Here is a 25,943-nt window from a genome sequence, read left to right as displayed (position 1 = left end):
AAAATAAGGTTAAACTTGGCCTCTGCACTCAGCACTTGTCCTAGCTTAGGAAGATCATCTCAAAGCTTAGCAAATGTAGCAAAACTTGGCAACACCGGAAGAAACTGAGTCGACCTCCAGCTGTACTGTTCTTTTATTGTAACGGAAGACCTATATCACACAAGTTCAACACCCTACAGAAAGCGAAGCGTGTTGCACTCGGGCAACACGTTTGTCGCCACACAACTATGGTCTTTTTTAGGGTTCAAATTGAAGTTTCACGCGCCCAAGCTAAGCTTGGGGCATGAGGCACACCGTATATGGAAACGAGCGATCATTGCAGACGAACAATTTTTTTTTTGCTTTGAACATTTCTTAGAAGTAGAGAAGGCTATGAGGGGATGTCTTGGTCCTTACAGTACCATTATACATGCATGCGTGGCCCTATTTAATGAACAACTGAACACCTTTTCCACACCCTTTCAACGCCCTAAGGAAAACCAAGGGTGTTGACGTTGATCAACACCCTTTTTTTTACACAAAAAGAATGTAGAGCTAGGAAAAGCGTGTTCAGTTTCAAGAAAAAGGTGTAATGGCCTCCCAACACTTTTTTTCCACTTATACCACACCCTTTTTAGACAAAAAGGCTTTTAAAGATTGGTGTGTCTGGTCCATACCGTGCGCGCCCATAATTGCAGCCCATGTCGCCAAAATTCCCTTCCTTGTAGCCCACGTCGCCGGTGTAAACACATGGAGCACCTAACAAAGCCTTGTCGCCTACCCATTGACGCATCTGAGCCGTCGAGTTTCCAGGCTCAGACGCGTGACGAACTGAGACTTCGCCCAGTAGCTTTGAGCAGTGCAACTATCGTAGACAGAACGTGTGGTGCCCTCTTACTATGTCTGACCCCTTGACTGGCTGCCAGCTCCCGTCCGCTTCGGGCTTTCTCATGGCGGTAATTGCGCTCGTCAAAATGTTAACGGTCCCTTTCCGCCGGTTTTCTAAACGACCGAAAGAAAATGAAGCAAAATGGAGAGACGAACTAGTTGGTTCGCAATTTCCATGAGTGAAACTTCGGTCTGTTCGGTCTGTTCGGTTGTTCGGTCTGGGGGTGGTATAAATGTGTATTCGTTTTCATTAAACCTTTCAGTTGATAGTAAGCGCCTGTGTCGTTCCCTTTCTCGTCCCTGTGAAAAATTTTTGCGCTCAAGTTTCACTCATGGAAAGAAAATGCTCTTTAAATCCTAGCATCGCTTTTAACTATATTGGGGGGACCGACGCATTTGTATAACCCCTCTACACAATAGCGCGGCGAACAAAAAGAAGCTTCTGCGGTTTCTTCTGACGCCTTTCGCACCCAAAGCAGCTCGACCGGCGTGAAAACAAACACAACATAGGTAAACACGCTATACCCAACTAATGACATCTAGTTGCCGGGCAGTTTAAATTATTTAAGTGTGGTGCCCGAACTCAACACTTTACGGCTTGGCCACCACGACGGACCCACTACACTCATTATACCAGCCACATGATCTTATGGAACTGCCGACACACCGGCCAGTAATACCTCACCCTACAACCGCCAACGAAGAATCCCAGTCTGCGAGGTATCAAAGTAACACGTACAACAGCGGCGCCATCCCGTTCCACTTCTCCCCTAGCCGTTTCCCCCACAACTTCTCTTACTGCCACACCCCAGCCACTACCCCCTTGAAGGCTTCCACCCACACCACCCCTCGCCACTCGCCCCACCTACATGTGGCAGTAGGAATGCGCGCGAACCAGCTCGGGCCTGCAGGACTGATCCAGCGGGACACCCGAGCAGCGAAATCACGCGACTACCGGGACGGACTACGCAGGCCTCCCATCTGCACTAAATTTAGAAGAAAATAAAGTATTACTCCTCCTCCAAACCACTGCGCCATGACGGCGGCGCGTTACGGCATTACGCTTTATATCACGGGCACAACAAAAGAACAAAACGAAAGATCGCCCACGCAGGAAATGGTAAACGGACGCATCAGCGTTTGCAATCTGCCCGCTTGGCGGAGAACAAAAAACGTCGTGGAGGTGCTGGGTATCGATCCCAGTACCTCTCGCATGCTAAGCGAGCGCTCTACCATCTGAGCTACACCCCCGACACGTCCGCTCTCGCGAGGGAGGTAAGAAGAACCAGGGCGAGTTGCCAAGTACGGTAGGCGTCATTGCACAACCTTCGTTAGGAGAGCGACCTGATTCAATTCGGGTCTCAGCAAAGGATGACAGTTAAACGGGAGCAATAACACCACGACGTTCTGGAGCTTGTCCTTGTTACGATATCTTTTTCAAAACGTATTTTTTGTCTCGAAAAAGACGCACAAACACAGTCGACTATTTGTATTAGAGGTCTCTTAATTAGAATTTTCAGCTACTTAAAATGATAAGGTGGTCCCGGCAATATTGCCTGCAATACAAAGGAAGAAGCTGCTCCACAGTTTGAAGCTAACACACATTATGTCGGTTAATTGGAAGCTATTTGAATACGAAGCATGGAGGTAAAATTCAAAATTTTCAAGCCCTAAAACAGCGCTTTGTTCTGTACGGATGTAGGCCGCATCGTAACTGAGGGCAGCGCAAGGTTGCTAAAGCGGCAAAGCATGTGAGAATTGTGCCACCGTACGCATTTGTCTCTTTTGAGGTCCTCAACCTCCTTTGGTACACGCACAGGGACGTGTGAGCAGTTTGTGTGGGTCATGTTTCAGACTTCGATTTTAGCTTTGTCTCAACTATCATGGCAACCCGTATGGTACACTCGACTTAACGACCGAAGTCGAGATTCTAAACTAAATCCAGAAGGTAGGCATGCATGTTGTGGATGAATAACGATGGTGTTCTTGCGTGCGTATTGTTAAGTGGGAGTTCGGGTAATTCTAAGAGTTTTGTGCTCCAGTTTGACTTCGTAGTAGCGGTAGTCGATGGTAAATCTACCCCCTTCCGCTGTGCTTTGTTTAGTCTTAATGGTCGCAAAATTCAGGGATGAGAAAAGAACTGCTCTAGTTGCGTTTTATTGGTACGGTTAACTTGGGTTCTTTGCTGTGTTCAATAAAGTTCCAATTAAAATTTCGGAAGATGAGTTGGTACAAAATGTTTAGTTGGGCGTATTGGTGGGGCGCAGTTGAATGCACAAGACGGGCGCTGACTCGCATTAAGCATGGTATTGCAAAGGAACACAAATATACAACCTACACATACGATCCGGCGTGTGAATACACACAAAAAAACTTGAAGCATCAAATGAAACCCGAATGAAGGCATCAGAACCGCTTACATGGCCTGGTCAAATCTAAAACCGCCTTCTCCTCCTTGTACAGCGTCAGCGAATGCTGGCTTACACACTTGTCCGGATTCTTGTTGAAATGATAAGCTTCCACAACTTCTCGTGTCAGCTGGCTCTTATGAGTAAACAAAACGTCGCATTCATCAAAGCGCGGCGTACAACCACATTATCCCTCGGCAGTGTGCTGATAGGTGGGAGCATTTCCCCTTCGTTAAGGTATTCTGGTGTTTCCGCAGGCACGTGTTCGCGCAGGCACGCGCTCCTGGAGAGCCGTGCTTCGCAGGCGCGAGGAGAATTGGATTGGATAGGATTTGGATTGGATTGAATTGAAATGGATTGGATTGGACTAAATTGAATTGTATTGGATTGGATTGGAAATCGTTTTAGCAGCAGTAAATCCTCTCACGGGTGATTTACGGTAAGAACGATCCCCGGTGCTTCGCCCACTCGCCATGATTCACTTCGTGGAGGTGCGTGAATTTTTTGTATAGCGCAGTGCGCCGATGAGCGTTTTAATGCGGCCGGTGCTCGCTGCAGGAGAAAGAGATTGCATATCTTTTGAATTCCAACGTGTTTTCTCTCTTTTCCCGATTGTGTGCTTTACAACATCATTGCTACAGCCGTCCTCTTCTCTCTCCCTCCTTATTGTTCCTTAGAGTTTGTCTCGCTTGAATAAGTTCGGTGCTTCGAGCTAATCAAATCAATTCTTAGCGCAAGTGTCTGCCTCTTCTTTCCTGTGTACCGTCTGTTACGCTGTTTTCATACTTTTGACTATGTACCAGGTACTTTGAGTTGCCTTTTTTTCTGAAAAATTGCTCATTGGTACCACAGCGGTTGGTATAATGAAATTGCTGTGACGATAAATCGGAAGAGACTTTTACTTCACTTCTTACCGCACTAAATATAACCTATGTGTTTGAGGCTAGGCGTAAGTGGTGCTATTTTGTATATGTCATCCTCATGTGAGATCAGGAATGGTCCGCCGTGAACTTATTTGGACAAGACAACGATGAAAGCGAAATTCAATTCCGGTATTTATATACTGACTTCATTTTAATATTATTCATGGTAATTTTATCCATGGAGTATGTTGAATGGTAATTATACTAATATGGTTTGGTGTTTGATGACACCATTTTCCTTGGAAAAAGAAAACGGCAATTTGCGATGAGCACCAAAAAATGAAATAGTTTAATCGACGCCTTCCTTATTTTTTCTTTCTTCGAAAATATTCCTATTAGGTCGCCACTAAAAGAGCAGTCTGTGTCAACCCCGTTAAGAAATAGACGGAAGGATAACCTTTCCTGTACAAGTAATTGTGTAAGTGCAGTCTGTATCAACCATACGCAAGGATAACCTTTCCTGTGCAAGTAATTATGTAAGTGCAGTCTGTGTCACCCCATACGCAAGGATAACCTTTCCTGTACAAGTAATTATGTAAGTGCAGTCTGTGTCAACTCATACGCAAGGATAACCTTTCCTGTACAAGTAATTGTGTAAGTGCAGTCTGTATGAACCATACGCAAGGATAACCTTTCCTGTGCAAGTAATTATGTAAGTGCAGTCTGTGTCAACCCATACGCAAGGATAAACTTTCTTGTACAAGTAATTATGTAAGGGCAGTCTGTGTCAACCCAAACGCAAGGATAACCTTTCCTGTACAAGTAATTGTGTAAGTGCAGTCTGTGTCAACTCCGTTAAGAAATAGTTTCAGTTTCAGTTTCAGTTTATTTTCCACAAGTGGATGGTTCCTCGGGTAAGCCACTTTTGCAGCTTGACAAAGCCCGAGGAACCGGCTTTGACGCAATTATATAAATAGACGCAAGGATAACCTTTCCTGTGCGAGTAATTGTGTTTTTCAGAACCGGCTCATCTGTGACGCTTTTGCATTATCACATGCATAAAATAATACTTGTTTTACAGTAGGCATTAAATAATACACAAAGTTGTAGAACCTTTAACAGCTATACGCACGCACGACTATTTAAAACAAGTGGCGCGTGCAAAAATAGAAGTCGTGGAGGTGCTGGGTATCGATCCCAGTACCTCCCGCATGCTAAGCGAGCGCTCTACCATCTGAGCTACACCCCCGACACACGCATCCCTTAGACCAGAAGTACCAACAAGTATAGGCTCAGTGGGTATCATTGCGCCACCTTCATTAGGCGCCGAACAGGATTAGATCTGGGTCGGGCGCAAGGGCGAGAGGAAAACGAGAGCGACGAAGTAAAGTCACGCAATTTTACTGCCCGTTCTTTTTTCAGAGAGGAAACTATTGCAATCCCGCCACTGGCTGCTCTATTTTCGCAAAAACCGTTCATCTGAGGCGGACAGAGTTTTTTTGCTCTTAAGGTACCACGCCATTCTTCTGAACATCATTTTCTTCATAATTTTACCGACTCAACTTAGCACAGCTAGCAATTGGAGAGAATCATACGTCGTCGGTGGTTTAGCAGGTTTTGGAATGCCACTAGCGTAGCTAGTTTCCATTGGGAAGGTGCTGTGCCACAGAGACAGATTGAATTACAATATTCTAAGAGGTGCAATCGAAAGTGATTGGACAGGCGAGAACTGGCCTCGTAGGTTATTTCGTATTGACCCGGTGAAGAATGTTTGTTGGCACGAGGAATGGCTGCGTTGAGTTCGTGTATGGAAAAAGGAAGGTCGGTGGCGAGACAAGCTGCAGGCGGGGCTTCGGAAGGGGGCACTGGTGAGGCGTGACCGAGACATTGATCTTGTACACCGTATTGTAGAATACTCTTCAGGCGCATCTTTTATTTAAATGTCTTCGTGCAACAATACCGCTACGAATAGGTATAGCTGCTGAACATTGTTGCGCATTCCCTTAACGACGCGCCAAATTCGCGAAAGAGGCTTGTGAACGTTCAGTTTTAAGAACAAATCTCCTATCACTGCCAACTCAACATATTTAAGTGGTGTCTCATCTGCCTTTGCGTTCTGAGAGCCTCTCGAGCGATTTTCCTATCCTCCAGAAGCTTCCGCCCACAAGCAGAAAGCAGCTACATGCGGCCAGAAAAAACTGCCACCGCATCGGCCTCTGCGTCCCGAAAAGGTCGTTGTGCATAGGTACGATGAATACATCTTAAACGTCGGCTGAACGCAAAAAAATCCATATACTAACACGCATGGTTGAAAATGGTAACTCTAGCTTCGAGCCAACGCTCAGGACAATAAATCTTTCTGTCCACGCAAGATATCCTGCTGCAACTTAAAGGGAAGGTGAAGCGGTTTTAGAATTAAAAGAAAAGTTGACTAGTAGCAAGTACGCATTGAATAATTCATGTGTACGAAATATTTTCGCAATACATGCAATAGAAGCGGCGCAATGAGCAAACAAAAGTGGCCCGATGCCCCGCCCCCATCTCGCCGCGCGATGCCGGAAGACCGAAGAGCGCGGGCGAAAACCGGCTGAAAAACGTCATACCTGGACTTCCGGCCGGATCGGCCGCCTCGGCCATGCTCTTTTCGCCGTGTTTCCTTGTGAATGATACTTGTTGTTGTGGTTGATAGCACTCATTTGTACAATTTTCGTGTTCAAAAAGTATGCACGAACGCCAAACGAGGCATACGTTATAATGCCGTATTCCTAAGCAGAATAATGCCACGCCGGGATGCTTGATAACATACGAAAGCGACAGCCGAAGTGGCTGTGCTTGATGACAGAGAATATACTACACTACGTTAAATACTTTGTAAACCGCTGCAATGCGGTTTTTTTTTTTTTTGGATGCGACGGACGTGGATGTTCACATTAAATCCTAGATTTAGGAAGGATGGGGAATACTGCTGTACTTTGGCCGGGGATGTTTCGTTCCATTCCAGAAACCAAGTCACATTTGTTCAGGAAATACTTGTTTCGTTAAACGCGTCGGTTTTCTTTCCCTATGGGCTCAGGACAGTGTTCAAAAAAACAATCTTTTGGCGAAACTAAAACAAGGGGCCAATCCTGATAGAAGTTCTCTCCCGGCTAAGAGGTAAACAGTATTCCTACAAAGTAAAAGAACCAAGACAACCAGATTACTTATTTTGCAAGTATACATGTCACGATAAGGTGATGTTTGCCTGGATTTAAAAAAAAAACACTCCGAACCACCACCGTGCCATAATTTGTGTTGACTGCGGGGGCCTAATTTTTTGCCCAATATTCCGTGTGGCTGCATATTATAACCTGGCAAGCACTTGTTGTCACTGACCCTCAAGTGTGCTCCAGTGATAGTCGGTGATATATATAATGATGATACTAAAAAAATTAGGAGTGAAGAGTAAATACACGGCCTCTGTCCGACTAGCGCGGTAAATGCTTAAATCTAAAAATGCTGAAACAGGCCAACGATTCATTATCACAAACGTTTGGTGATTGTTACCTAAAGTAACGTAACTACAACGTAACTGCCTTGTCCGACTGGTCTGTTAATTATAACGAGGTGGCCGTAATATTGTAGCAGAATACGCAACGCACAAGCGAAAATCAAGCCCTACTACAGCCAATAATGCTGAGCAGGCACTAGTATGCTGCAGTGTTTTCAGAATAAATGCATGTGAAGCAGTAAGACGCCACTCATCGAAGTGCAGCTGGCAATCGCGGAGGCGCCGTAGCGCCGCTGCCGAAATGGCGCGCGCTTGTGGGTCTTTGTACGGGGATGAGTAACGGGGCTGGGGTGGGCGACAACGAACAAAGAAAATGCGGAAGCAGAGTCTGCTTGTTGGTTTATGCGTGTACCGGCAAGATGTGTCTCGCATATACGTTTACTGCGCATGAACGCTATTTTTTGGCGCAGTGCACGTACGTGCTTTTCGCTGGCAGATTGTTTATAAAACGCCCATTAATCTTCGGCATAAATGGTTTTGTGTATAATAAGAAACAGCACCTAATATTAACAGAAGGTATAAAATCCCCCTATGCTGGTTGCCTAATTCGAAAATATTTTGATGGAACCCACTAGTCGACGTCACAGTCACTGCTTTGGGGTTCTCTGTCGTGTAAAGCAAATTTAAGCTCCAAAGCTCCAAGATATTTGAACCAACAGCACGGGAAATTATAAAACAAACTTCCAGTCATGTGCGAAAATTAAACTGCAAGCTAAATTGCCGCAAAGGCAAACGTGCGATCGTTCGCAATGCTTCCGACAACCCGTGCGGCCGAAGGGTGTCCTCCTTTGACGTCATGACGGGCGCAACCAATCAGGGGCGTCAAAAGACGAAAAGCGCGCGTCTTTCAAACGGGGCCGCGCTTTTTGCAAGATAAATGCCACTTGGACTCATTTACGATAAATTTCAATGTGATATTCGGAATCAGCGCGCAAGAAACTATATAACTGTTAATCTAACTCAAATTTTTTGGAAAGCGCTTCAGCTTCCCTTTAAAGAAGAAATATTAGACAGGCTTTCCAATTCGCACAAAAGATGCATACTAGCTTTGGATATCAAAGGAGCCTTTGATAATGTTAACCACCAAGCCATTCTTCGTGGACTAGCCTCAATTGACTGTGGCCAGAGGCTATATAACTATGTTGCAGCCTTCCTGACAGGACGCACGGCAACCATCGGAATAGGCCACCTCCGTTCAAGAACATGTAAAACAATACCAAAGGGCACTCCACAAGGTTCGGTGATATCACCTCTCCTATTCAATATAGTAATGAAAGCTCTCCCTCGAATACTCAGTGACATCCCGCATCTACGGCATGCGCTTTACGCAGACGACTTCACCCTTTGGACCCCCACGGGATCAATGGGGGAGCAACAAGACGCCCTTCAATTAGCCATCGACAAGGCACACGAATACCTTCGAGCTCGATGACTACAATGCGCCCCAGAGAAGTCAGCTTTGCTTACTCTAATATCTGGGAAAGCTACGCAGAGGAAGAAAAGCATCCCTGAGCCCGAGCTCACAATACAGGGCAAACCAGTTCCCAGTGTGCCTCATCTGCGTATTTTAGCGCTTGTGATTCCTAAAAATGGATCAGGAATGCATACAATTGCCCTTCTCAACCGCACTCTCAGCCAGCTAATGCACCTCATGCATCGGGTGTCGAATAGAAGGTTTGGCTTGCTGGAGTCGGATACCCTGCGCATCATACAGGCACTGCTCATAGCAGGGTCGCATTTGGCATTCCCTGTCTTGTCCTTAAAACAACGGAGAAAGCCAGATTGAATACTATAATTCGACAAGCTTACAAGATCGCCTTAGGACTACCATCAAAGACATCAACGAAAAGGTTGCTCCAACTGGGAATACATAATAGCTGGGAGGAGATAGAGGAAGCACACCGAACCTCTCAGCTTGAACGACTGAAGCTGACTCACACGGGAAGGACGACTTTACGACAGCTAAGATATGCGACGCCACCCAGGCAAGACCACAAGATACGTGTTCCATTAGAGATTCGACAGCACATCCGAGTTCTACCGATACCAAGAAACATTCACCCCGTTCATAACAAGGCACGCCGCATCGCTAGAGCTAAAGCCGTCAACACCAAGTGGAAATAACCCAACAACAAGATTCAGCGACGCAGCCATATATCCAAATCAACCAGCACACGCCGTCTGCGTTGTTAACGTGGCCGGTCAGGAAATGACAGCTATGACTGTGCGTACAGCCTCAACAGAAGCTGCAGAGGAAGTTGCAATTGCCCTGGCTGCCACGACCAGCAAGGACTTTATAACTGAGTCGCAAGCGGCATGTCGAAGTTATCAGCGGGGGCGCATCTCTACACCAGCACTGACCATTCTGAAAAATATTGCAGAGCTACCTGATATGGAAATCGTCTGGGTTCCTGGGCATGCATCCATCGACGGTAATGTAATGAGGCGGCTCACACCGCTGCCCGTGCGTACATACACCGGGCCATTACCCGAGACGGAATGTTCTCCGCTGACACCAAAACGGACCCACTTCTCCGGTACTCAGACGTCCTGGGACATTATAGGCTCGGCAGAAGAGTATTCCCACCACCTCATCCTCAATTAAGCAGAGAAGAAGCCACCACTCTTCGGCGATTGCAGACAAATTCTTATCTACCCGACTCAGTATCCCTCCCTTTGCAATTTCTGTCCAATGCCGGGCACCCTGTACCACCAGGTATGGGAGTGCCAAAAAACATCAAACCTACCCCCAATCCCCATCCCAACTTTTGAGCAGTGGATGGCTCGTCTGGTCGATCCGGACCTTGGACACCAGCAAGAACTGGTCAAGAGGGCCTGGACGGCAAGTCGCAGCCTGGGTATCCCGGAATAAGGATGCCCTCCACCGGGCGAGTGCCCTGCCATAAGCACTTATGCTCAATAAATGTTTATTCTCTCTCTCTTCTTTGACCGCCCTTTGAGTGTTTGGCGGACCCCTGAAACACCCTTGGGGACCTCCTGAGGTCTGTGGACACCCATGTGAGAATTACTGCTTCAGTAAATGGCCTAATTTTTCAAGTCCATCCGACTTTTGTTTGCCGTACACAGCTTTGTATACAAAGTGCTGTACAGTTAGGGAAAAACCATACGAAGCAACTGGTGACATCAAAAGTAAAAGTGCTCCCGGGTTTCATGGTTGTCGCAGGGTTTCATAATAGACAGTTTCGCATATTTTTTATTTTATACCTTATCTAAACCATGCAACGTGTTCCGTGGATACACAAGCATCGTGGCGAGCCGTCACTCGAGCAAAGATTTAAACAAAAAGAAAAGTGAAACGCAACTTGCATTACCTCGGGCCGCAACTAGTTCCACGAACATACAGACTATAGCCGCTTTAGGAATGTGTGTAGAAAGAGTTGGCAAGGGAGAGAAGGGGGTGTGCATAGCGTTCAATGTCGTAGGATGTGGGAGGGGGGGAGAGAAAATGGTACACCCGGGCCTACCCCTTTGTACGTCTCTGGCAGAAGTAGCCTTGCGTCAGACAAAAAATATGAAAAAAGAATCGTAGAGGTGCAAACACAAAAGAGGCAAAAAATAGCCGGAATAAAAAGGAACACATCGTGCAGGTGCTGGGCACTCTAAGCGAGCGCTCTACCACCTGTGCTACACCCCCGACAGACAGAAGCAGCAGACGTACGTGGCTTTATCGCTTCCGTTTTACTGTCGTCCTTGTCTCCGACTCAAAATGAATCCGATTGTGTGCCTCACGAAGGTTGTGCAAAGATGCCCAGGGGACTTGGCAAAGTGCTTTCTTGTCTACACCATTGTGGCCTCTTCGTGTCGGGGGTGTAGCTGAGATGGTAGAGCTCTCGCTTAGCATGCGAGAGGTACTGGGATCGATACCCAGCACCTCCACGACGTTTTTTGTTTGTTTCCTTTCAAGGGAATATGGTTTTGTATGGTATTTCAATTTTAATGGCGCAACCCCAGCGATGACTATATAGCGCAAGAAACCAATTTGTGGTTATTTTACTGTGCACGTTTACTGAAATATCAATGCTATGGGTGTGATTTGCTTGCAAACGTTACCATGCAGGTCTATATGGCCACCTAAATAGAGCAACCTAAATACAAGACGATTTATTTATTTATTGATACTTAATCCCACTTTGGGATTTTGGCAGGAGGGTACAAATGATGAGGATATCACAAAAATGGAAACAACAAGTACATAGGTACATAAAAAAAGAATAAATGGCATAATTTCAGCACTAAGTTAAACATTATCTAAACAAGGTAAGTGAAGGCTGTTGTACTTGGGTGTTAGGAAAAGTGTGTTAAAATCATCTTTCACTGTTTTGAGGATTTCCCTGTTCACACCCCACATCGTAAGCAACCAAAACTGCCTGGCCAAACCATGGGCCATTAGGCGACAGCCAACCATGTCGCCCTCTGCTCTGGCACGGCTAAAAATGTGGGCCCTACCGTAGGGATTAACATTGGCCTAGGTTGGCCCTACCTACGGCCTCAAATGTTTGGCCGACCTCAGTACGCTTTTGAAAGGTACTCCAAATACTGGCGTGAGTTCTGATTGTATTCAAACATTGCAAGAAAAATAAAATTGTGTTCTGGGAACATACTGTTGACACCGATATGGGCAACACTTTTACTTCCTTTAAAGGAGCCATGAAGAGAAAACAAAAGTTTGTTTTATTCGAAAGATTAGGTGTTTCATAGTACCCCAAGCGCTTTCCCGGAAGCAAATGATGCTTTATTCACTGATAAATAAGGCAATTTAAGCCAAAATTTTAAATCTCCCGCTAAAATTGAACATTCCGTGACGTGTACAATGGCGTCATAGAGCCGGTCCATGAAACAGGTACTTAGTATGTCGACTCCATATAGCACCCACACGCGGGAGTCGATCGAGACGGCGGCCATTTTAAAAATACTAGTAAAACCTAGTGCACCCGCAGCCCTAGTCATGGAATCGCCTGATCCGGAGAACAAAACTCTCGCCGAGGAGCTCGGGCTTGCATTTAACAACCTCACACCACAATAACGCTCAATGCTTCTAAGTGCACGAGCGGCAAGAGTTGTGGGATACGCGGTGGACGGGAAAGCGACCATTCCGCGATAGCCACAACAGACGAACGCCCAGCCGTCGGCACCGCTGCCTCGTCAGCCCCGTCGCGACGGACGAATATAGACTGGTACGTATGTGCCGTATTTTGATTACGGTTAATAATAGTTCAATTTCAGTAGCAGTATCACTTATGCCAGTTGGCCGGTGTCGTGTATGGAAAGCCGTTCGCGCGAGCTCTCTGCTTCGACCATAAAGATACGAGCGTCAATGCGCGGTGTTTACGGCATTTTTTTCCCCAAGGTCAGAGCGATTTGACGAAGTCGGCAACGAGCGCCAGCATGTTCCAGGAGTGAGCTAACGTAAGGGTCCCTGCCGTAATTGAACAAACTGAAGTTTTCAGTGGTTGTAAACTGGAAACGAGCTCGTAACGACAGCAGCAAACCAACACCATTCGAAACTTACGCGACGACTGGCACTATCTCGTCGCTTCTTGCTGTTCCTTACTCCCCTCGTTTCTATTTTTACCTTTGCTGGTTGGCGATATGACGGCCAACCTCCTGTGAAGGGATTACGATACGAAGCAAGGTCGCGGCTGTGCGTGCTGGAACGGTTCGTTGGCCCCGAAGAGCCTCGAACCCGAAAATTCGTCTGCGCGACGGCGAGATGTCGAGCTCGGCCGCCGCGCTAGTTTCGTACGCATTGGCGCACACGCTTGCGAGTTCGTTCGGACCTTCAACCGTTTACTCCACCGTTCTTTGTCATAAAAAGAATGTGCAGTATGTTTCACGGGCATTTAGCTCGCTATGCAAGCTGTAAGCCCTGCCTAACATGCGTTTGCTTTTGCCGGCCTCCGCCAATCGCAGAGCTTAGCCCATGTGACGGCATAGGTTCTGTTGCGGGAAATGAGCTGTTGGGTCGCATGACCATTCCCGTTTTTCCTAATTATGTAGCTTATTTGAGCGAAGTTTGCGTTATAAGTGGCGTCGTTATGGTTCTAACGAGGCAATCTTTCGAATGAACCAAACTTGTGTTTTCTCTTCATGGCTCCTTTAAGAACAACAGGTATTGTGGTACAGATAGCACCCCGATCACGTAAAGTTTGTTCTCACTTTAATAGCACCAGAACTTACATTAATAACCTTCCCAGAACCAGTGGATATATCAACCGTTTCTTTTACAACGCAGATGCAAAAATGTAAGGTAACTGAGGTATGAATGTAAGGTATGAATGAGGAGATAAAAATAGCATGTCAATTAAGTTACAGACCTATTTTTATATTACCGCATATTTTTATCGGTTCTGTCTCGGGCCCCGCAGGGGGTACGAGGTGCTGCCTAATATATGTTATTTCACTGTAAGAATTAATTTAAAATACAGTTAATTTAAAATACAGTACAAGGGAAAAATATTAAAAATATTAAAAAATTAAAATACAGAACGCTGTTGACCGTGCCAGGGTGGAGAGCGGCATGGTTGGCTTTTCCCTAATGGTCCATGGTTCGGCCAGGCAAATTTAGTAGCTTTGGATGAGTGGCGTGGACAGGTAAATCTTCAAAACGGTGATGAATGATTTTAAACCCCTTTTCCCTATTTGAATTGTCTTGTACTTAGGTTGCTCTATTTAGGTAGTCCTATACACACGCATGGCAGCTGTTTTCGAGCAAATCACACCCATAGCGTTGATATTTTATGAGACGTGACAGTAAAATGACCACAAATAGGTTTCTTGCGCTATATTGTCATCACTGCGCTCGCGCAATTAAAAAAAATACTATACAAAAGTAGCCTCCCCTGCAAATAACAAACAAAAAGCGACTGTGGAGGTGCTGGGTATCGATCCCAGTACCTCTCGCATGCTAAGCGAGCGCTCTACCATCTGAGCTACACCCCCGACACAGAAGAGGCGACAACGGTGCCGACCAGAAAAAACCAAGGCACTTTGCCAAGTCCCCTGGGCATCATTGCGCAACCTTTGTGAGGCGCGCAACCGGATTTATTCCGAGTTTAAGACAAGGACGACAGTAAAACGGGAGCGATAAAACAACCTACGTCTGCCTCGTGTCTTCGTCGGGGGTGTAGCTCAGATGGTAGAGCGCTCGCTTAGCATGCGAGAGGTACTGGGATCGATACCCAGCACCTCCACGATGTTTCATTTTGTCTAACTTTGTCTGTTTTGTGTTTGCTCCTGTACGGTTTTTTTTTTACTTGCCTGAAGCAAGGCTATTTCTGTCAGAGCCGTACCAAAAGGTATACGACCGGGGGGACCATATTCCCTCGACTACATTGGAAAGCACCCATGTAAGGCACCCAACAACCCCCCCCCCCCCCCCCCCCGCCTCCCAATGTCTCCTTTTACCTACATTTTATCATGGGAAGAGCAGCTAGCACCTCGCTACAAAATCAACTCGACATGATGGGGCCTAAGCAATAGCCGTAGCCGCTTGAGCCCTGGACTTCCTTTGTATTCCACGTGTGATTCCGCTCATTTCAACGCCCCCTACACCCCTTTGCTTCTGTTTTCATTCAATGAAGTTTGGCCGATAACGTCCAAAATCGTTTTTATTCATATTCTAAATAAGCAGGTAAATATTGTCACGTGTTTTATAAGAACGGACACTCTTGTGTAGGGGTACGCAACGGTGATCGACGACGGAAGAAACAAAATCATCGTCTTCGGATAGCGCGCGCTGATGCCTGGCTCCCGGTTCTCGAGCGTTTTTACGTTGCACCCTTCGCTCTCCCTCTTTGGTTTTTGTGCCTCTTTAAACTACTTGGGCCACCCCCACCACACGGAGCCCGTATTTGCTGTACGCTACAATATCATCATCATTCTGGTACGTGTTAAGCGAAAATAGACCACAAACTGTGACGTTCGTTTCTAGTTTCAGCGCGACAGAAAAAAAGTTTGCTGAGAATTTTTTTTTAAGACCTTCATCTATCGTCGGAGCACCCTTAATTAAAATACGGCGTTAGCCCGGCTACCGTGTTTAGAATCCCATTACCGTTTTCACTTTACCGGCTACCGTGAGAGAACATGTCCCGGTACTGTACCCGGTTGATGACCGGCACTACTGCGCATGCGTAGAGGCAGAAAAACTAAAACTGGTTGTGCGCATATGCACAGGTGTAGCGGATACCGTACCGGAACGTACGGGGACCGGTTCTTCGTTGTACCCCTTAACTCTCTGATACCTGCACATGCGCCAACAGTTACCGAGATCGAGCACGTACTAACCGGCAGCGGATTCCATATCGCCGCACGCGCCTTGCTGCTTGCGCCGACAGTGTGCCCTGGCGTCTTTTCCAGCGAATGCAGTGTTCTGGGGCGGCATTCTCCAGTTTTGTCCCTTTTGCGTCCCTTTCAAACGTGTACCTTTTGTCGAGCCCTGATTGGCTAAAAGCAAACAACCGGAAGTGACGTAACGCAAGCGCAACAAACGTACTGCCAACGCTTACTGCTTAACCGTTAACCGGAAGTACGTCACGATGAAAGGGACTCAAAAGGGACGTTTTCAAAAGGGACAGTTACGACAATACTGCCCCTGGGATGATTCCTATAAAAGTTATCTCCTTCAGCGCGTTTATTGTGTCATCGTTGGGAAGTGGTTCTGAGTAGTGCGACGAAGGACAACCTTTTCAGACGGGCGAACATGATATGGCCGCTCCTCCTTTGTGCTACGCCTCACCCGCCTCAAATAGTTCAGCCAAGTTCGAGTTTGCAAAGCGTTCTTCCGTCTCCTAAATCGGGCTGGACAAGGTTATGCAGGCTACCGCACAAGTATTAGTATGTTACTCGTACGTCGTACGCGATAAATGTCACTGAGGAAAGAAAACATTTGAGTTTGAAGCATAGGTGGGAAGCGACGCGAACCGAAGTTTCAATTGCACGCCGTTCACAATTCGTCCCCCACAAAGTGCCTTTACACATATTTATTTCTCTGCGCTTACAAACAATTTAGATGCACTGCTCTCGAAAGGCCACGAGACGCTCTGATGGCCGCATATGGTAGTAGCGCTCACCACGATGCTCGTGTACCCACGGCGTCACATACCTGACACCAGCGCGCTGTTTAGAAGCCAGCTCCACGCAGTCTTCAATTTTGCTTCGGCCGGCGACCGGTCGGCGACATGGTTGGTAGTCCCGGGGCGTCCGTCGGCCCGCGAATCGGTCCCGTCGTCGTCCGAAGCGTAATCGGTGGTGCTTCCGTCGGTGCTGAGAAACTGCGCGAGGCGCGTGACCTCGACTTATCTTGAAGGTCAAAGAGACGGTACCATGCGTTTCCTGCGTCTCTCCAATGGTTGACAGGCGCAGACGGAACAGACGACAGTACATCGAATGAGCAGATGAAACAAAAGTAGATTGAGTGGATGCAAAAGTGGGCGAGCGACCAAATTTAACAAAAAAGCAGACCAAAAGCAGATATGCACGAATGTGCAATTGAGGACTGCAAATTTAATAAACGATTTTCGAATGTGGATATTATTGCTTGCATGGAGCTTTCAAAACAGCTACAAAAAAGATTTGTTATTTAAGGACTTAACACATTTGAGCGTTTAAATAATGGTGCTCGATCAGAAAGCAGTGGTTGAAAAGTAACTTAACAAGGAAAAACAGCAGTGGGGGAAAATATTCGCATACATTGGAATGAAGAAATGCGAGCCAGCCCCTCCACACATTGTGCGCAATGGAATGTACAAGTTCTTATTATTGCGCACGTTTTGCTTTTCATCCAGTATGCAGAAATGCTGCCTGGCTTCAGTTTGACAGCCAAAATCAAAGGTGTTGCCACGTTTTGGAACCAACTGCAAATTTCAAGCGCTCCACACAATCTTCCATTCATTTTAAACAGTTACCAATACTCGACATTCAATGAAACGCAACATGTACTTCAAAAACTGTAAATTGACATTGGTATGTAGTTAATGTGTTTTTATATGTTACTGATATGTTTTGTATGATGCCTGTATCTTTTTATTAAGGTGCTAGCATGTAAATTTACATTTGCTAACTAAGCTTTCTTTACCCATATCTATCCCTGTACTGAGTACTGTCGTGCAGTGGCTTACTCGGCCCCATCAAGACGTGCACGACAGCTTTCAGCTCAGAAGGCTTTCTTGGGAACCTCTGAGAGAAATAGAGAATTGAAATTAAAATGAAATATGCTTGAGTGGTTTCTCAAATCATTGAAAAGAAGCTAGGTATGCATGACCAGCCCCTTCCTGCAAGCATTGCAAGTTCATGACAGAAAACACCTTTCTGTACCGTAAAATGTTACACGAACGTGTAAAATTTGAGCTCGCATTTGAGCTCTTGAGCTCGCATACACAATTGGCATACACTCGTTCCGCAAAAGTCTTACATGCGTTAGGGCTTCCTGCGCAGCTTTGCCGCCATGCGGAAAAGCCAACCCAAAGGGGCCCGCTGTTCGGTGAAGTATGAAAGTTCACATGTCGTGCAGGAGAGCAAACTTTCACGTCTCTATTCGTAAATTTTAAAGCGAAGCTTTTAGTGTCCTCACTGGTGCAGTTGTACGCCAATACGCCCCGCAGGAAAGACGAGGAATGATCGTAAGTGAAGTTAAGAGAAAAAACGCTTCCCGTGGTCGGAATCGAATTTAGGTCCTTTGGATTATGAAACCGGCGTCAATCCGATTTCTCCATTTCGACATGGTCGAAGCAAACGCCAAGCAGCAGGTACCAATTCACCCTGTACACCCCAAATGCAAACATTAGGCCTACGGAATGCACACCCAAGAGTTTCTGTGGGTATCCTAGAAAAGTGGTGCGTACCTCCAGATTAACACATACTCAGTGTGGGATAGGCCAACCAAAGAATCCATCACGAGAAAGCTTCGTGTTCAACCAGCGCCCGTCGACAGACGGAGGGGTGCATGATTTTTTAATATTCAAACACCTGGAATGGTAAAACTGCCCCGAGAAGTGAATCAGAAAGCAAACACCTACCATGAAGTATGCAACATTCACAAACCTCCGGTTTCCCAAGAATCAGTGTTCGTGGGATTTTTCAAGTTGTCATCGTAGCTCGCTTGCTGGGCCCAAGTAGAGCCGCACGGCATTCCATCATAGCGGCTGTCGTCACGGCATAACCCAGAGGCTTCGAAAGCCAAGCGGTTTATATAGTCATAAGCGTTCAAAACTCGTGTGCCGCTGGAACTCGTCATAGATTTCCCTTTTGTTTAGTGCAAAGAAAACTGCAGGTACATTTGAGGCAAAATACACATAACTAAGTTGCAGCGCCCGCGTTCATTTAGTTGGGAATGCTCGCTAGGTTGGTTTTTACACTGGTAAGCGAAAAAAAGTGGCAGTACAACGCTGGCACGTGCGGGAGGAAAAGCAAGCACAAAAAGAACAGAACTCCCGCTGGCGCAGTTTCAGGCAGGGGGCGCCCGAACACTGCGGAGGCGGGAAATTCGAAATGCGTTGGACAAACCTCTGTTGAATTCATCGGGAGAGGAATGAGACGGCGGCGAAGAGCGTGATGGGTGGTGAGAGTGAGCGGATAACAGCGCCACAGCCCGTTCAACAGCTTTCACACCGAGTGGAACAGCTAATTTTTTCCTTTGGCATGGATTTCTTCGAGCGACTTCTCTGCTATACTGTGTTTGCGCTTGTTTCATCTTACTGCGCAATTATCGCAGCCAGGAGGCTGGCACACATCACAACCTCCCTTGCACGAGCATTCTGGGTGACTGCTGTGCACCTATACTACTCGTGTCCCACCCCGTTCAAGTGTCACGCGGCAGGCACGATTCCACAACTTTTACAATTCGAATTCACATGTTTGCGAATTTTGCAAAGGGAGCACATTAGCCCCCAAAGCTCCCGATACTGGCCTCATCCTCCAAGTCGGCATGGGCTACAAAGGGACGACAACTTTTGCTCTACCACAGGCAACATGCGGAGGTAGCAAAGACCAATTAAAAAATACGAAAAGCGGGAATGTCAAACTCGGTAGTGCACTGGGCTGCGACTGTGGAGGCCCAAGTTCCAATCCCATCATACTGCGCATGTTTTTCCGTTATTCTCTACAGCAGCGGCCATTTTCTTGAGCGGTCACCAAAAGGGCACTTTACAGAATGAAGCACTTAACGTGCAGTATTGGCCAGCTCAAACGGGTAATGGCAGCAGCAGCCACATTTTAGTACATCATATCTTACCTAAAATTGTTTGGGCTGGGAGTGAAGCATACGGCAGTCAGTCAAAATTGCTTATGATCAATTCATTGCTCATAATTGCTCACGACAGAATTGGGCAATAAATTGACTCGTGAAAGCCCAACATCTGTTGAAGTGACCTCAAACGGAGCAAAATATATTGGGGCAGGCTCAGAAACACTTAACAGAAGTTAAGCAAATCCATTTAATCGGCCTTAGCTTGCCTGCAACAGGAAAAACAGAATGTACCACACAATTCAACCACTGCTTTATGATGTTAACTCCATATCCAAATCTTGGTTTCTGTCTACCTGGCGGTGAAATCAAACTTTTTGGTTGTTCACAGTTAACGGTTAGAAGTACCTCCAAGGGCTTGCAATTGTTCCGTCAGTGCTGGCGTGAGCAAATCAAAGGCCAGGATTGTGCAAGAGAAAAACACCCCTCCCAAACAAACCAAGAAATAAGCGTAAATTAGCTGAAACAACTCTGAACATAGTGTGTTGCGACGGTAATTGGGACACTTTAAAAAAATATTCCTGAGCGAACCGCCGCTTTGTTCGCGCTCAAACTTCACACGAAGGTCGCATTTTGTGGTCTATTCTGTTTGACACCGGGAACGACGACGGTACTTACCTGTTTATCCTGAAAATAAATAAAAACTATATTCACCTATGGGAAAATGGCGGCGATTTGGACGTGCGAGCCCGAAAACGGGGTTTTCCGATCGTCTGTTAGCTCATTTCTAGGTGCATTTTCTGATCGTCTGTTGCACCATTTGGCTCCATACGTGAATCCCAAGCATGCGTTTCACTCTGCAGGTGGTTCAGTCATTCCAACATCAACTTGCGCTGGCTCGCACATCCAAATCAGCCGCCATAGGTGAAAATCGTTTTTATTTATTTTCAGAATACACAGGTAAGTACCATTGGTGCTCCCGGTATCAAACAAAATAGGCAACAAATTGCGACCTCCTGGCAAGTTTGAGCGCGAACAGAGCGGCAGTTCACTCAGGAAAATTTTTTAAAGTGTTCCAATTATCGTCGCAACACCCTGTACTACTATGCATTCCTGACTTTGGTGTGGTAAGGCAATTAAAGGGCATTCATTTGAGCGTTCCTCTAAGCAAAACACTCAAGGCTCTCAACGCAAAACGGACACACCCACACAGAAATTCCGGGTTCAACTGCACAAGTGGTCAGACTTGTGCAAAAGAGGCTTGTACGCTCCATTTATTTTTTTTTCTGTTTTGTTAGGGCACTTACAGAACCCCGCCCCATGGGTCTCAAAGGTAACACAGCTTGTCTCACTCATCAGCTCAGTTGGCGCACACTCAGAGCATTACATTATGAATTTCTCAAAAAAAATTAGGATGTCAAGCCGGCTCCGCAGGTTAAAAAATGAAGGCCAAAGTTCTTCAGCAGCAAAAAGCGTCTTGCCTCTCACTGGCACTGTTTTGTCGCCGTTTTTCTGTGACTTAACTTAGGCAAAAACAAAAAATGCGTAGCAGAAGTCCATTAGCAGAAAAAAGAAATGAACGGACGAACGACGCACACTGGGACGGGTGGTAGCAGGAGGCATCCTAAACAAAAAAATACGCCACTCCAAATGTCTTCAAAACGGTGTAAAAAAAAAATGGGCGAGAGTTTTGAGGATAGCGGCCGCTGCCGTGGTCACGTCTTCTTCCCTAGGGCTTTGTTGATGCTTTCTGCCTTGGCTTTCCGCTCCGCTTCTTTCGCTGCGAGAGAGAGAGAGATAGAAAAAATAACTTTCAATTTTTACCCTCAAAAAGCTTCAGTTTATGTTTCTACTATGAGAAACAGCTTCCAAAGTTCAATAAGGTTTAAAATGCTTGACTTTGGCCAATATATAAGCACAGCCAACCTCACAATGCCTTACTGCAGCAAAAGCACGTTAATTCGAACTCAATGGGGATGCAACATCAGTTCGAATTACTGAAAGTTCGAAATAGCAGGGGTGGACGCAGACTTGAGTTTTTTGGAGCAGGTTTGGAGCACCAAACGGGCAAATTTCAGAGCAATGCAAGTCTGTTTGGGAGCAGATTTTCAGGGTCAAACATCATTTACCATATTTACTCGCATAATGATCGCACCCCTGAAGTTTGTCGTCAAAATACGAGTTCTATTTTTATTTTCCGCGAAATGATCGCACCCTGAACTTGCTGCAGCCATATGCCGTGTGTGTGCCAAGTCGAGCTGACGACGGTCGTGCTCACCTATGTTTCCTCCTCTTTCAAAGCGGACATGGCTACGTCATTGCCGCAGACTTGCCGATATTAGCGATATCGGCACGCATGAGTTCATAATTGGTGCGGAAGAAACTCGCACTAAATGCACATAATGTACTCACAAGACAAAAAAGAAAACGCGCTCAGCTTGCTGCGTCGGCAGCCGTGTCTTGATGTCCCACACTGTGACATCAGCAGCCACTTATTGGTCGACCTGTTCTCACCTCGCAGCAAACTCGTCCCAGCGCGTTCCGTAATTCATGAAAACACTAATTTTGAGTCTGGCGGTGGTCCGTGGCTGGCGGTGGTCTGTGGAGTTTTTATTATCTTCTTATTGTTTATTATGTTCATGAGACGTACCACAAAAATTCTGACCTCCAACATGCTTGCGTTTTCTGCGCTGAAACTTTTTTCGCAAAAAATTTACCTCACGTAATGATCGCACCCCTAAATTTGCATCATATTTTTGGAAAAAAAAGTGCGATCATTACGCGAGTAAATACGGTATCTGCATTTTTAAAACTTCTGGTAAACACAAACACACAAACAGAAATTTCATATGGTTCTTACTCAACGCATAATACTAAACTAACTACGCTTTCGGCAAATTAGAAATATGCCCCCATAATTAAACATCACCGCTGACCAAGGAGGTTGAGGCAAAACTTCTGGAGTGGAAGCGGTGCCCAGCTGTTGAAGCTTGCAGCCGGTATATTGCTCCAGGCAGAAAACGTGTTGGCCATAAGAGTTTCATACTGATATCTACTAGAGGGAAATCTGTCGCTGCAGTCGTGGGCCGCCGTGGGCAGCGCCATTGCCACCAGAGCTCTTCTATGTAGGCAGTTGCGAAACTCCGCCTCAAAAAACGGCCCGCACCTGGACCCCCCTGCTTTGGATCGTGCGTACCGTGGCGCCACTGCGGCCGCCACATGCACTGTCTACAAAACAAACTAATTATTCAAACTGTCAGTTTAACGTTACATTTTGTTTTAAAGTGCATAGTTCTTTATTTTTGTGCTTTCATAAGTTATTTATTGCTATCTTAACTCCGATTTTTTGGTGGCGATTATTTCTGCGTCCGCGCATCTGCCTCGACCAATGGGCGCTTGTGTGGACACTCCGGCACGACATAGGTCCGAAGTGAAGTACCGAATTTGCAGTTATTGTTTGGCCTACAGCTCATTGTATGCCAAAACTAATCTAGTAGCCAATCAAGCAGCTCTAAATAATCAGTTTCAGCTGGCATAAAGCCGTCGAAGCGACTTATTTATTTTTTTGCCGCCAGAAGACCGAAGAGGACACGCAGCAGACGACAGTGCGTAAGCGACGGTTGACCCCACGGTCGCATTTCTCTTTGCTACTTTTCCTCCGTATGTATATAAAACACTTGCATAGTTCAACACATTGGGCTCCTTCGGCATAACAAATTTACGTAAGCACTCAAATACCATTTTTCGCCTACATCATCGAGCGGCGAAGCAAGTTGTATAGTTTATTTTGTCACCAAAAGATGGTGCCACTGTAAAACAAGATCCAAAGCAGTGGACCAATCGTAGGGCCACTTCTTGATGCATGGGGCCTATGGGGAGTTTCGCAACTCCTATATCAAGTAACTCTTGATTGCCGCTAGCGATGTTCCTGGCCTACTTCGCTTAGCTAGCCATACGGCTTCTTTTTTGTCTCGAAGCCAAAATTGACAAACAAGGGTAACATTTTTTTCTTGTTCATTGAGCATGAAGCTTCTACATAATCACTGACAAATTAATCTTTTTGGAGGTTCAATTTTATAATAACAAAGCAATTTTGATGAACCTTCTGCAGTAATATTGTTGCTTTTTCGCAGCCAGAGCCAACTTTCCAGCCTGTTCGTGAGCCATGCCAAGGACAAGTGGAACGTGCCTGCCCCGGTACATGACGGAACGCTTGCCGAAGCGCAGCTCCCATAGACAGTGGCGCCAGATTTCCCTCTAGTGTATGTTAGTATGAAACGGTATGGTGGTGGCCACTTAAAGGGACCCTGCAACACTTACCATCGACTACTAGAGTGTATTTTGGGGTAAAGTCTATTGTCCCAGCAATCTCCTCCCTCAAGAATTATGAAAACCCGTTCACTATCACCGAAACTACGCGCGATAAAAAATCGCGCATAAATGTTCCCTCTCAACTCAACCGTGGCATAGAACCGCGGACAACGCGACGAAAGCTGCGCGCTCTCTCCCGGAGAGGGGGGCAGCGCGCGCAGTTCTGTTCGGCGGCCTTCGATATGTCACAGGCCGGGGAGTTTCGTCCTTTTCCCCGCAACGTAGACGGGTCTATTTCCGGTCTGGTGGCACAAAAAAGCAGCCATGGTGGCCTGCTCGTAAGCAAGTGCTCAGGCTGGTAGGGCGTTTTTGGGGCACTAAACGTTTGTTGTCGAGTGGGCTCGTTGAAAGTGGAATATTTAGTTTGTCACTCAAACTCCGTGCGCACTCAAAACAAAAGAAACACCAAAAGCATGCGGACAGGTTCAGACATAGAAGAGGTTCATACACAGCGCCAACAACGGCTGATCGTCACAGGAAATGCCAGAATTTAGCCGCGAAGTTGACCAGCGACAGCCAATAGGACAGCCAGGACAGCCATGGCCCGATTGACGTCGCAGAGGCCATGCCAGGGGTGCATAATGAGGAGAATTGAAGAGAGCGCGGTTGGTTTTTCCTCGTCTTTCACGGCGATTTGCGCGCTTACCGCTTCACGTGCGCGTGTAATATTTGGCTCAGGTGTTCCTGGAAGTCTAATCTAAACGTCGCGCAGGTTTACTTGCACTGCACGAAGAGTGTTGCAGGGTCCCTTTAAAGCACATGGAGCAGTTAAAGGGACACTGAAGTGAATTTGTCAAGCACCCGGTTTTGCTTGCACTGCGTAGACTGGCTCAAATTACCACACTTTTCATCGTTTATCCGGTTGATAAGTCGTGAATTATTTTATAAAGCGGGAAAGAAGAAAAACTACCATGCACGGTCTGTGGCGGCCGCACCAACTAGAGCTGTGACGTCGCGAGGAGATGGCACTGTGATTGGACGATGTCCGAGGTTAGCATTCAAACAAGTTTCGGTTTCGGTTCTGTGAAACAACATGCTTGACAGTCGACGGCATCGTTTGGATGGGCATTCTCGATATCTCAGTAATCGCCGTACCGCCCTTCTGCCATATTGTCGGCTGTAAAATGCCCGAGATAAGCCTCCCAGGAGGGCTTGGAATAGTAGAAATCACTAGCGAGGCCTACGCAGTGCATGAACGCCCTCCGCGTCACCGCTGACGCTCAAATGCCATGCGCTTTTCCCGCATATTCGGGGCTTGCCTCACTCATGCCTGTATCGTAAAAGCGTGTTCGCACCAGGCCAAGGGTGTGCTGATTCAGGTCTGTGCCCACTGCCCGCAAGCAGTCGGTGCTTGTGGCAACAGCACGCTAACGAGAACTCGCTAGCGCGTCAGTGGCAGTCTGCGGGCGTTCTGCGAACTCGCTCGTGGAGCAGTGAACGTTACAGCTCAAAAATGGTGAACTCAGTTTAGAAAACATCGGCCGAAAACGAAAAAATCAACTGGCAAAAAAAAAAAAAAAAAACGATGTACCCTCGGGGATTCGAACTTGCGACTTGCAAAACGAAAACCTAGCGCCTCAAACCACTCGGCCACAAGCCAGCTCTGCCGAGGTTGGATATATAAGGTATATAATGTATAACCAGTTTACACTTTTATTTAGTCGTATCATTTGAAGTACTTTAGGTGA

General features: G+C 46.5%; 1 protein-coding gene and 4 non-coding genes across 5 annotated transcripts in view; 1 reads left to right on the top strand and 4 right to left on the bottom strand.

Annotated features, from left to right (window-relative positions):
• Window positions 1-2,045: 2,045 nt before the first annotated feature.
• Trnaa-agc (transfer RNA alanine (anticodon AGC)) lies at window positions 2,046-2,118 on the bottom strand. The gene has a single exon. It is a non-coding gene; the product is annotated as a tRNA-Ala (tRNA).
• Window positions 2,119-5,314: 3,196 nt separating this feature from the next.
• Trnaa-agc (transfer RNA alanine (anticodon AGC)) lies at window positions 5,315-5,387 on the bottom strand. The gene has a single exon. It is a non-coding gene; the product is annotated as a tRNA-Ala (tRNA).
• Window positions 5,388-14,572: 9,185 nt separating this feature from the next.
• Window positions 14,573-14,645, bottom strand: Trnaa-agc (transfer RNA alanine (anticodon AGC)). The gene has a single exon. It is a non-coding gene; the product is annotated as a tRNA-Ala (tRNA).
• Window positions 14,646-14,823: 178 nt separating this feature from the next.
• Window positions 14,824-14,896, top strand: Trnaa-agc (transfer RNA alanine (anticodon AGC)). The gene has a single exon. It is a non-coding gene; the product is annotated as a tRNA-Ala (tRNA).
• Window positions 14,897-21,448: 6,552 nt separating this feature from the next.
• LOC144138706 (uncharacterized) overlaps window positions 21,449-25,943 on the bottom strand; it is a 47,466-nt gene continuing 42,971 nt past the window's right edge. The window contains exon 6 of the mRNA XM_077671110.1: window positions 21,449-21,664. Within this exon, the coding sequence (XP_077527236.1) occupies window positions 21,600-21,664 (65 nt within the window). The 3' untranslated portion in view covers window positions 21,449-21,599. The remainder of the gene's footprint in view (window positions 21,665-25,943) is intronic.

Source organism: Haemaphysalis longicornis, unplaced genomic scaffold (assembly GCF_048455015.1).
Source record: "Haemaphysalis longicornis isolate Haplotype H1 unplaced genomic scaffold, Haemaphysalis longicornis Haplotype H1 scaffold_5, whole genome shotgun sequence".
NCBI classification, from domain to species: Eukaryota; Metazoa; Arthropoda; class Arachnida; order Ixodida; family Ixodidae; genus Haemaphysalis; species Haemaphysalis longicornis.
This window is presented reverse-complemented; position numbering and strand designations above follow the sequence as displayed.